The 12,160-nt window shown below is 36.1% G+C and overlaps 1 protein-coding gene across 1 annotated transcript; it reads right to left on the reverse strand.

The window, feature by feature from the left end:
* Positions 1 to 1,738: 1,738 nt before the first annotated feature.
* Positions 1,739 to 3,493, reverse strand: LOC132638339 (protein JINGUBANG-like). Its single transcript, XM_060355265.1, has one exon. The coding sequence runs from the start codon at positions 3,378 to 3,380 to the stop codon at positions 1,971 to 1,973; it is 1,410 nt and encodes a 469-aa protein (XP_060211248.1). The 5' UTR covers positions 3,381 to 3,493; the 3' UTR covers positions 1,739 to 1,970.
* Positions 3,494 to 12,160: the final 8,667 nt, after the last annotated feature.

Below are 12,160 nucleotides of genomic sequence, written 5' to 3' on the forward strand. Positions count from 1 at the left end.
CATTTCTGGCCATTCTCTCAAAGCACTTGACTGTATGAGAACATGGCATGTGGTATGTTTGCCACTTACCACAAGTGCATGATCTTGTATGCTCAGCAACGATATGTTTGTTTCCTCCTTTACCGTCATAATAACCCGTTCTAACTTCATATACTCGTTGAATGACGTCATACTCGGTCATGCTGTGACCCTCTGCTTTTCTTCTATGGTGCTCCATCTTTTTGTAGGGCTTTGGCATCCATGTTCCGTCCTCGGCTAATATGGCTCTGGCCTGCCTTGTCCTATCCGCAAACCGCTCCACGACCTGCTTGAAAGTTAGTCTTACCATTGCGGTGACAGGTAGTCCCCGAGCAGATTTGAGGAGTCCATTGAAAGACTCCGAGCTGTTCGTTGTGAGCATGCCCCATCATCTCCTTCCTCCATCAGCATAAAGCGTCCATTTTTCAACTTCTAATTTCATCAACCAAACATATGCCTCTTCACTCACTTCCCTTAGCAGCTCCATTTTGCAGCCCATTTTCTTTGTTGATGCTGCATCGCAGCCCCCCACATCAATTTGTTTACAGTGCCATTTTCAAACTTTGTTTGTAAATTAGCCTTTAAGTGCCTTAAAAAATATCGATGGTAACCATGTGGAGGCTGCCACCCTTCTGGAGTACGCATATTGTCCAATATGCCTTTATGACGATCCGATAGGTCACATATGCCCGACCCCTAATAACGTGAGTCTTCAGATGAGTCAAGAACATCCCCCATGTCTCGTTGCTCTCGTTGGAGTCAAGATAACAAGTTTCCAAACTTACTTCGAGGCACTTTACAACCCCTAAAACGATGATACAAACATATATGTATACTTCATGTAATGAGCCAACATTATTTTACGCTAAAAAAAATATTAAGTTCTATATAAGATATTTATATTCTGGTGTTTTCAAACGTGACTAATCTTCGGTCAAAGTACGGAAAGAAGCTTAATTTTGAGTTTGATTTCCAAAGAATAAAGGTTGGGATCGGGGGAAAGAGGATTTCACGCACAGATTCTGTGCGTGAAGCCTAGTTTTTTTTTTTTTTTTTTAAGGGTTAATTTGGTTCCAAAAGTTATTTTTTGGGTTAAAAAAGTTCCGGACTCGTTTTGGCTGCTGAGTGTTATTCTCTCTGTTTTTATTCTATCCTGAAGTACACATGCCATAGCACAAGTCTAGTACTTATATTATTAAAGACTATATTAACCCAGATTCATTTTATACGGTATTAAATACTATTTTCTTTCGGTGCATTTAAAAAAATTATCATGTTTCTATATTTTAATTTTATTTTTTATTTTAATATTCCCATTTATGACACGCAAGAAGAGCACAATATTCAAATTACATTTTTAGCATAATAAACATATTTAACTTTTGTATTAAAAATCTTTCTTATAGAGCACAGTCAAATGTCATAATATAAAATTAGATAGAGGAAAAGTACGAAATTGTCTCACCTACCGCATAACTAAGATGCCACACTAGCAACAAAGATTTTTTAGACATCATTACATAGATTTTAAATACAAAATAATACACAGATTAACTTCAAGTATTCTAAACTGTATGAAGAAATCTTTGACGCCCCTGACTCTTAAAATATTGAATTGAGCATTCCTATTTTATCCTTTATGACTCTCTCATGGTAATAACATGTATATTAAAATTCACAAAATTCAAATGATATTTTTAACATGTTACACATATTTAGCTTATATATTGAAATCTTTCTTATAGCTCAAAATCAAAGGTCGTCATATAAAATGAGAAACAAGAAGATCGATATGAAATTGTCTCACCTACCATAACTAAGATGTCACATTAGCGATACAGATTTTGGGACTTCATTTCATAGATCTTGAATTTTCAATACAAACTAATATACACATTGACTTCAAGTATACTAACGCGTATAACGAAATCCTTTTTATTTTTTATATTTTCCTAGTGAAAATGATGGCTCCCTTGTAGCTTCATCTCAACCCATGAAGGAGATAAAACAGGATTTAACTCATATTCCGTCATCTTCATTTTATTAGTTTCACCATGCTGCTCATGATTTTCCTCCGATGAAATATTAACCTTTTTCTCATCAGGCAAAACCTTAATTCTCCAAACCTTAAAAGTTTGATCCAAACTAGCACTATAAACCAAAAATCCCATTACAACTTTGTCAATCTCCAAAGTTGCAGCCAAACATTTAACTGGCCCTCTATGACCATCTAACACAGCAAGACACTCATGAAAACAACTCCCTTCTTCTCTCCTCCAAACCCTAATTGTTGTATCCTCCGATCCACTGAATATCAATTTCTCAATTGCAACCAAACAAAGCACAGAAAACCTATGCCCTTGCAAGAACCCTCCGTGGTTAAACCTACCGGAACTCTTCTCCTTTTCCCAAAAGTTTATGAATCCATCTGAGGACCCCGAGTATAGAAAAGTACAAGAAGTTAGTGAAGTACTACTGCTTATTAGGGCTAATGCGTTAACAGGTGATGGTTGGAATTTTAGGGTCATTGTAAGGGTATGAGAGTTTTGTCCATATACCCTCCTCCAAATTTTAATTGAACCATCGGATGAACATGTGAAAACACAACCGTCTTCTTGGTTTACAACAATTGAGTTCACATTATCTTCATGAGCTAAAAATGAGTCAACGCATCGATTATCGGAGACTCTCCATGACTTGACTGTTTTATCCCATGACCCTGTGTATAAAAGCCCTTCTGCATGGTAATAAGCCATGCAAGAAATGCAATCCTTGTGTTGATTGCTACTAGTTGGCCTAGGAAATTTGAGAAATGAATAATAAGTGGACTTAGGTAGGGTTATGATTTTCTTGCCTCGAAAATTATCGGACACTGTCACATTCCATATCCGGACTTTATTGTCTTTATGTGAAGTAAATAACATGTCACCATAGACTAAAATAGCCCTGACATCACCACAACTTGCCTTGAGGTACCCTCTCTCTACACAATCCGGTTGTCGCCATGCACGAATCCGGCTACTCTCTGAGCCAGTGAAGACAATACCTTTTGCAATGGCGATGGAATAAATGGTGCCCTCGTGGCGATGGAGGGAGGCGATGCAGTGGTAGAGGAGAGAAGGTGATGGTGTTTGTAAAGGAGAAAGTGTCCACGGAGAACCAGGGCTAGGAGGTGGCATTAAGGAATACATAGTGGCAGCACTAGCATTAGAGGACCTTGAAGGACTATAGATATGATCAAGTTCATGTTCAGATAATTTTAGATGAGAATTGAAGGAGAGACGTGGAGGGGATTGTGTTATTGATGATCTTTTTTCTTTGTCAAAGTGGCTATGTAGGCTTCTGTTGCCATAGTACTCCATGGTTTAGAGATAAAGGTAGTGCAACAAAGGATTGATTTTGAGTGTTTATATAACCCGGGAGTTATACTTTAATATAATGTTACATTGTACGTGTACAATTGAATATTGAATGTAGGCATTAAGATATACGCCTACAACTGTGGTTAGTTGGGCATGTAGAAGTAGTCATCATTAAGATATATATACATTTATTTTTTTTGTAAGGTCCCCCACTTCGATTCACGACTTGAACTATATTTAAAGTTATTAGCATCAAACTAATTATATTTTTAACATTATGAGTTCAGACTTACTATTTTTTGCAATTTTAATGAATTTTTATATATAAATTAAATGCTACGTCAAAAATACAATTCAACTAACCTGGTACATGAGTGCGACAGGAGAGATGTATTGTAAATTAAACATCTATGCAACAAAGGATCGAATTTGTGAGTGTTTTATATAACGGGGGAACTTTAATTTTGTGTACAATTGAGTATTGAATATAAACATTAAGATATATGCCTACAAGGCTACAAGTCTACAGCTGTGGTTAGTTGGGCATGCAGAAGTAGGTGCCCCAGGCACCATTAAGGGAATACTAAATATATAACCTAATAATATAAATATGAGACATGAAAGGGAGCCTTGGCGTAACTGGTAAAGTTATTGTCATGTGACCAGGAGGTCACGGGTTCGAGCCGTAGAAACAGCCTCTTGCAGAAATGCAAGGTAAGGCTGCGCATAATAGACCCTTGTGGTCCGGTCCTTCCCCGGACCCCGCGCATAGCGGGAGCTTAGTGCATCGGGCTGCCCTTTAATATAAATATGAGACACGAGAGATGTATAGTAAATTGTAGTAATTAAATATCTACGGAGGAGATGCATAAATCATATATATTATGATGATAAATACGTAAAGCTTGCGACAGGGTGTAATTATTAGGAACACTTCTTTTTCTCCTATTTTGGTGAATGTAATTATCAGGAACACTTCTTTTTCTCCTATTTTGGTGAATGTAACCTTTACCAGAGGTGGTTGTGCTGAAATTCGGCTAAATTTATAGAAGCTGTAATGCATACCAAACTCGATGCTAGACACAACGCCAACAATCTCCTCCCCTGGTCATTTGCACTTATTGTTTTTTTCAAACACGGCGCTGTTATGATTAATTTGAGTGTATCTCGATTTTTTTTGTTTGTTTGTTTGTTGAGTATTTGCTATTTTCCATCAGCACATATTCTGACTAATTCTATATGTATATCAAGGTAGTCAGAGGTGAAATGATTCAGAAATCCATGAACAAGTTCAATCAAAAAATGAGAAAGAAGCAAGAATGAAGGAGTAAGAAGATGAAGAAGGAGCAGTCGAGTAAGAAGAGGAGAGAATATTATTGAATCAATGTAATTGTAATCATCAAGCTTACAAATGAAATGAGATATACTCATATATATACATACATGGATTACTCTTCAATATCCAATGAGAGAGGAGGTTAATTATCTAACTAGCTTACTTAACCTCACTAACTAACTTCTAACTAATAAATGAAAATCACATATTTACATAATTGCCCTTCAGTACTTATCTTCTATTTTCTTCAACACTCCTCCTTTAGGTGTTGTAAAGATGTTTAATACACCTAACTTGGAATTAAGAAGCTGATGTTGTACTCTTGCAAATCCCTTTATCAAAATATCTGCAAGTTGTTCCTTAGTTGAGATGTAGTGTGGCTGAACCATTGGTTGTTGAATTTTTCCCCAAATGAACTGGCAGTCTATTTCAATATGCTTAGTCCTCTCATGGTAAACTGGATTTACAGCTATTTGTGTAACTAACTTGCTATCACTATAGATATTGACAGGCAGTTTAATATCAATTCTCAGTTCCTTGAGTATTATTAATCCTAGAAGCCAAGTAAGTTCTGAGACTATTGATGTCGTGCAAGTTCTGAGACTGCTGATGCTGTGCTCCTATATTCAGCTTCAGCTGAACTTCTGGAGATAGTTGTCTGCTTCTTGGACTTCCATGACACTAGAGATCCTCCCAATTTGATTAGAAAACCTGACATTGATATTCTAGTGTGTGCGCAAGCTGCCCAATCAACATCACAAAATGTTTTGACTTGCTGTATGGGCTTGCTTGATATCAAAATTCCTTGTCCTGGCTGATTTTTGACATATTTTACCACTCTTCTAGCTGCTTCCATCTGAGAATTTTGGAGTTGCTACAGATATTGACTTAGTGTCTGCACACTAAAGGCAATATCAGACCTTGTGATTGTTAGGTATAGAAGAAGCTTGCCTATGAGTCTTTGATATGAACTCACATATGATAATAGTGGATCTACATATTCATTCTTCAACTGATTCCTATACTCACTATCTATACCATTAGTCTTCAAATGATCATCATACTCTTTTGTTGCTAACTTCACATTAATGTTAATTGGGATACACATTGGCTTAGTAGCTGACCATCCTAACTCTGATATAAGCTCTAAAGAATACTTTCTTTGATGCATTAAAATACCTTCTTTGGATCTTGCAAACTCAATACCTAGGAAGTATTTTAACTCTCCTAGGTCCTTCATCTTGAATGTTTATTGCAATTCCTTTTTGGTTTCTTCAATCAGCTTTAAGCTGTCCCGAGTTACTAACATATCATCTATATATACTAAAATGATTATAGTCCCCTTATTAGTCTTTCTTACAAACAAAGAATGATCGTGTTAACTTTGTATGAACTTTAATCTCACCAAAGCTTCTTTCAGTTTTGCATTCCACTATCTAGGAGTCTGTTTCAGTCCATAGAGTGATTTGATGAGTCTGTATGCTGGTATGAACTCCCCCTGATGCATAAATCCCTGAGGTAGTTCCATATATATATATATATATATATATATATATATATATATATATATATATATATATATATTTCATCATGTAAATCTCCTTGAAGGAATGCATTATAGACATTCATATGGTGAATATACCACTGTCTAGATGCTGTAATAGACAGCACTGTTCTTACAGTGACCATCTTAACTACTGTTGAGAAGGTCTCTTGGTAATCAATTACTTCTTGTTGACTATAGCCTTTTGCAACCACTCTTGCTTTAAACCTTTCTATTTCCCCCTGATGCTTTGTATTTTATTTTGTACATCCATTTGCATCCAATTGGTTGTTTCCTTTTGGCAAGCTGACAATTTCCCGAGAATTGTTGCTTTGCAATACATCAATCTTAGCTTGCATTTCTTCCATCCATTTGGGATCCTTTGTAGCTTCCTTATCAGTATTTGGTTCGGAAATGGTAGAGAAAGCAGTTAAGTAATTCTGGATAATTAAGTGATACATTATCATAAGATACATAGTTTGAGATAGCATAAGAAGTGTCCTATTTGAGTGTGGATAATAATACAAAATCCTTCATCCATACAAGAGGTCGTTTGTCTCTTGTTAAAGTTCTTGTTTGTGTTTGTCTATGTGCATATTGATGCTGAGTTTGAACTTGGTCCAAGGGTATACACGTGACTGCATTTGGTACTGTTTGTTGTTGTTCTTAGTGTTATATGTCATTGTCATGCAATGTATCTGTAATCTCCTCAGCTGTTGTTCCAACTGCATTTAGTTCTAAGGAACTATGCTCAACAAGATTGTTAGTAGTAACTGCATAGTCAGTCTTATTAGTAAAATATCTGTTGGTGTAAATATTGGTGGACTAGAAGTGTTTGTTTTGAAAGGAAATTCAGACTCTTGAACACTACATCTCTGTTAACAAAAAATGATTTACTAGTGAGATCATATAAGAAATAGCCCTTTTGCACTTCTGAGTATCCCATAAACACAGCAGTCCTTGTTCTAGACTGTAATTTGTCAGTTTATTGAACCATTTTAGCATAACACAGGAATCCAAACACCCTTCAATGACGTAGAGATGGTTTTCTTTTATGTAATTTCTCATATGGTGACATACCAACTACTGAAGAAGCTAACCTATTGATAATGTATACAACACTAGTACACACTGACCCCAAAATTTAATAGGGAAAACCTTAGTGCCCCTTGTAATTTCTAAGATATGTCTATGCTTCCTCTCAGCCACACCATTTTACTGAAGGGAATATGCAGAAGTTCTTTGTGTATAATGCCAACATTTTTAAATATAACGTTGCACACATCATTTACAAATTCAACACCATTATTAGTTCTACAAATTTTAACCAATTTCCCAAACTATGTTTTCACATAGGTTAGAAAATACTGTAAAGTCATACACACATCTGATTTGAGTCTTAACAAGGAAATCCAAGTCATTCTACTGTAATCATCTACTATTGTAAAAAAGTATTTGTAACCATCAATAGTAGCAGTTTTATAAGGACCCCAAACATCCATGTGTACAATATCAAAGCAAGCAGAACTTTTTATGATACTAGGAAAGGGAAACCTAGTCTGTTTAGCACTAGGACATATAAAGAACTTGTCTACTACATCAGCTATATTTTCTACTGAATTAGGAAGTAATTTTCTCAATACAGAAATGGACACATGTCCAAGCCACATATGTCATAGACTGACACTTATTGAACTATGTTCTGGAGTAGTATTAGCAACTAGAGCTGTTTTAGATGCATTTGTTTGACCAAGTACGTAAATTCCATCCTCACGTCTACCAATCTCCTTCACCTTCCCACCTGAGAGATCCTGAAATATGAAAAAATCAGGATCGAATCAGGCTGCACATTTTAGTTCCCTTGTTGCTTTTGACACAGATGGTAGATTATATTTAAACTGTGGCAACAACTATACATTTTCAAGAGTGCTTCTAGGTGAGATAGTACTTGATCCTACATGAGTAACTAATGCAATATCACCATTTGGTAGATGTACTTGTTTAGGCACCTCATTCTTTGTAATAGTTGATTAATCTAATAATTATAGTTTTGACATCATATGATTTGTGGCACTAATGTCTACAATCCATTGTCCTTACCCCTTGATTTACATGATATGTCATCTGATCCTATATCATTTGCTGTATTTGCACTTGCTAAGAAAGCATTGCTTTTGTTCTACATCTGCAAGGTCTGACTGTATTTATCTTGAGTCAACACACAAGCTCCAGGCTGATTCATGTTGGACATTTGTGGCATTAACATTTGTGGCATTAACCTTTCTTCATATCCTGCTACAAACCAGTTATATCTGTGGTGATGAAGTTTTCTCGGCCTTGAGTTGTAGTCTGATTTTGGATATGTTACATCTCTTACTTTTGTACGTCAACTTACTAAGGATTTCAAGTTATCCCAGTTATGTAAAAACCGTGTAGAAATCCAACTCGGAGCGGGAATAATTAGCAGGCTCGTGTCACACCTGCGTCGCGGTTGCAACGTGCAAGGCAATATTAGAATCAGAGGCTATTTTTGTGCGCGTAAGGGGTGCGACGCAGGTGATTGCTCTCAGGTACGTCTTCTTTTACTTTTGCTTGCTTGCAAATTGATTTATTTAACATCTCTTTTGTGTCATTTAGTCTCCAATCATTAGTCATGATTGCCTAATCATTAGGCAACTAAGTCTTGTCTCCTTCCATTTTGATCCTTTCTATTCTTTTCTTTTTCTTCCGCAATTTATTAAATGCTGCTCCAAATTTCTTCATCTTTGTACAGCTTTATTCCTACATAATAAAATATAATATTAAGCCCAACTCATTATAATTAATACTCAAAAGATAATTAAAAATACTAAAATGCGAGACAACAATGGGTAAATATATGCATGTTTGGCCAAACATCATCACCCCACACTTCAACTCTTGCTCGTCCTCGAGTAAGCACTAAAACCACTCTCAATAAATCAAGTCTGGGAACACCACCACTTTGATTAATACCAATAATTAGGCCCTATAGCAACTCAACTCAACAAATATATACACTTCCTTATCATCATGCCATATATACAAGTAAACAACGAACTTCTAACCTCCTAACCTCAAAGACGGACTCTAACTCATCAAATTTAAGCTCGCTCACTACTCTATCAAAGAAGCCAATAACATCACCTATCTATCATGAAACAAGTTCCCTCACAAGAAGAAATAGTCCACATACTCAAATCAAAGAATGAATATAATTTAGGGACTTAGCATCAAAGCACAACTCTCGCACCCAAAGAAGAACTCACATGTATGTACAAAGAACCATAGGCTTGCCCATTATGTACATCTCTACTAATTAGGCCCTATAGCAACTCAACTCAACAATTATATACACTTCCTTATCATCATGCCATATATACAAGTAAACAACGAACTTCTAACCTCCTAACCTCAAAGACGGACTCTAACTCATCAAATTTAAGCTCGCTCACTACTCTGTCAAAGATGATAATAACATCACCTATCTATCATGAAGCAAGTTTCCTCACAAGAATAAATAGTCCACACACTCAAATCAAAGAATGAATATAATTTAGGGACTTAGCATCAAAGCACAACTCTCGCACCCAAAGAAGAACTCACATGTATGTACAAAGAACCATAGGCTTGCCCATTATGTACATCTCTACTAATTAAGCGTGCTCGAATAGAATCAAATAGGACTTTAACGGGTTGAAATATCGGCTAGGGGACGGATAGGAAAACTATATAATAGTGACTTGCACTTCCCTAAACACTTTCCACTTTTAGACTTCATCGCCCATTATTTTCTACTATTCACTTTATTTTTCGGCCCTCTCTTCATCAACTATTTCACAAGTATTTTCCTCATATCAAGAACATTTCAACCATTTTTTTTCAAGCAATTTTTGTTCTTTATCATTTTTTTTTCTCATGTCACATTCTTTCTAAGAGGGCTTTTTCATCACTTTGCAGCTATCATTAGTCACTATTTTTCACTTGACCATCACTTTCTTTAAATTTATCGATTATATCACAGTCTAAGCTGCAGTGCTCAAGGAAGTAGGGTGCAAAAAATAAGGATTCAACAAAAGGATCAAGGCAAAATACGGCTAACAAAAGAATGGCTACAGGCTCAAAGGGCTAACTAGTGGTAACAATTTCTGAAAAGGCTAAAATTCACATGATATATCAAAGAAAGCCTATCATCATCTTCTAAACAGAGCAACACTTTTTATTTCGCTTCAATAACATGCAGGGCAAGTTCTAGACTAAAATGCAAAACATAGAATAAATAGGGAAAATCCTAATGACACATGGCACAAGTATCAACCAAGATGGATCAATTCTACTCTATGACAAATAGGATCATGACGAACTACAAAATAAGAAAAAGCTATATATAGAGTCACAAGCATGAGCTAGGTGTCAGAAAGTCTGCTCTATTTTTCATTGCTCAAACACTCATAGGAAAGTACTACTCAAGCTCAAGCCCAAATATGCTAGTATCAAACAAGTTAAAACGGGTTTTTCTTCTCTCTCCTTTACTACTCCTAAAAAAATAGTCCTACAAACAAAAAGAATTTACCCGGTTCAAAGGTCCCCTTTGGAAAAGAACCGAGGCCATAAGAAAAACCAAAGGTTGGATGATCTATGCCACTAATGAGAAAAAAAAAAAAAAAAAGTTATACAAAGAAATAAGAGAACGAAAAAGGTTTTTTTTTTTTAATTTTTATTAGTTTCTATTTATTTTTTTCATATAAGGCTAAGAAATAAAAAAAAATCCTATAGCATAATCATCCTTGACCTCAAATATCAGAAATATCCGCCCCACACTTAAAAATATGCATTGTCCTCGATGCATGTATAGTAGTGAAAAATTAAAACAAGGGTGAGAAATAATCCCTGAGACCCTCTAGGACCTAGCTAGCAGCTGCATAATCCTCAACATCAAGGGGTGAATGACCCCACACTTAAAACTCTGGCATGCTCCTCAGCTTTCAACTTCGGGTACTCAGATTTCCCCTAATCTGCAAAATTAAAAAAAAAACATAACACTATAAAAATAAAATAAATAAAAATTAAAAATACAAGCTGGGTTGCCTCCCAACAAGAGCTTGAGTTAACGTCATGGCACAACGTGAACCAACTTTCACTACTTTTCCTTCCCCTTTGAGGATATGAATTGTGCCCCCAATTTTGCATCAAATTTTCTATCACGCTTCTGGGGCGGTGGTGTGAAAATAAAGGAACCGAGCAATAGGTGTCATATCTTGCACTTCTTGGCCCTTAAGTGAGGAATGTCGTTTTGTCTTTTTGGTGTGGTAAATTTCAGGCTGTAAGGCTCTTGTTCCTCATCCATACACTTCTTCATCGGCGTGGAGGGCTCGATTTCCATGTTTCCAACCAAACATAATGTAGAAAAATGTTAAGAATGAGGACCAACACGCCCCAACTCTAAAACTGCATTATTTTTTACATCCTCACTTTTGTACATTTCCTCAACATTGACATCATCAACAAAGATCTAATCGAATGGTTGGAATTCCTCTATCTGCTCCACATGCTAGCTACTATCCAAGATAATATGTAGTTGGGCATCAGACGCCTCAACCTTTCAATTGAGCTTGTAGTTCATAGATATCTGAGCCAAATTGGTCTATCTCTTGTTCGAGTTTTGTTCTTTCTTCAATGAAGTATGTCATGTCACTTTTAATTTCGTCAAGATAATCCCACCATATCTCTAATCGTTGAGCTCGAACCAAAAGCCAAGTATCACTCAAAATATCCACTTTGTGAAAATCACTTGAGAGACATGAGCAACACTTAGGACATCTTTCCACTGACCACCACACCATTTACAAAAGTTCCAATCATATGATTTAGAAGAGTCACATA

The sequence above is a fragment of the Lycium barbarum genome, chromosome 4 (genome assembly GCF_019175385.1).
Source record: "Lycium barbarum isolate Lr01 chromosome 4, ASM1917538v2, whole genome shotgun sequence".
NCBI lineage: Eukaryota > Viridiplantae > Streptophyta > Magnoliopsida > Solanales > Solanaceae > Lycium > Lycium barbarum.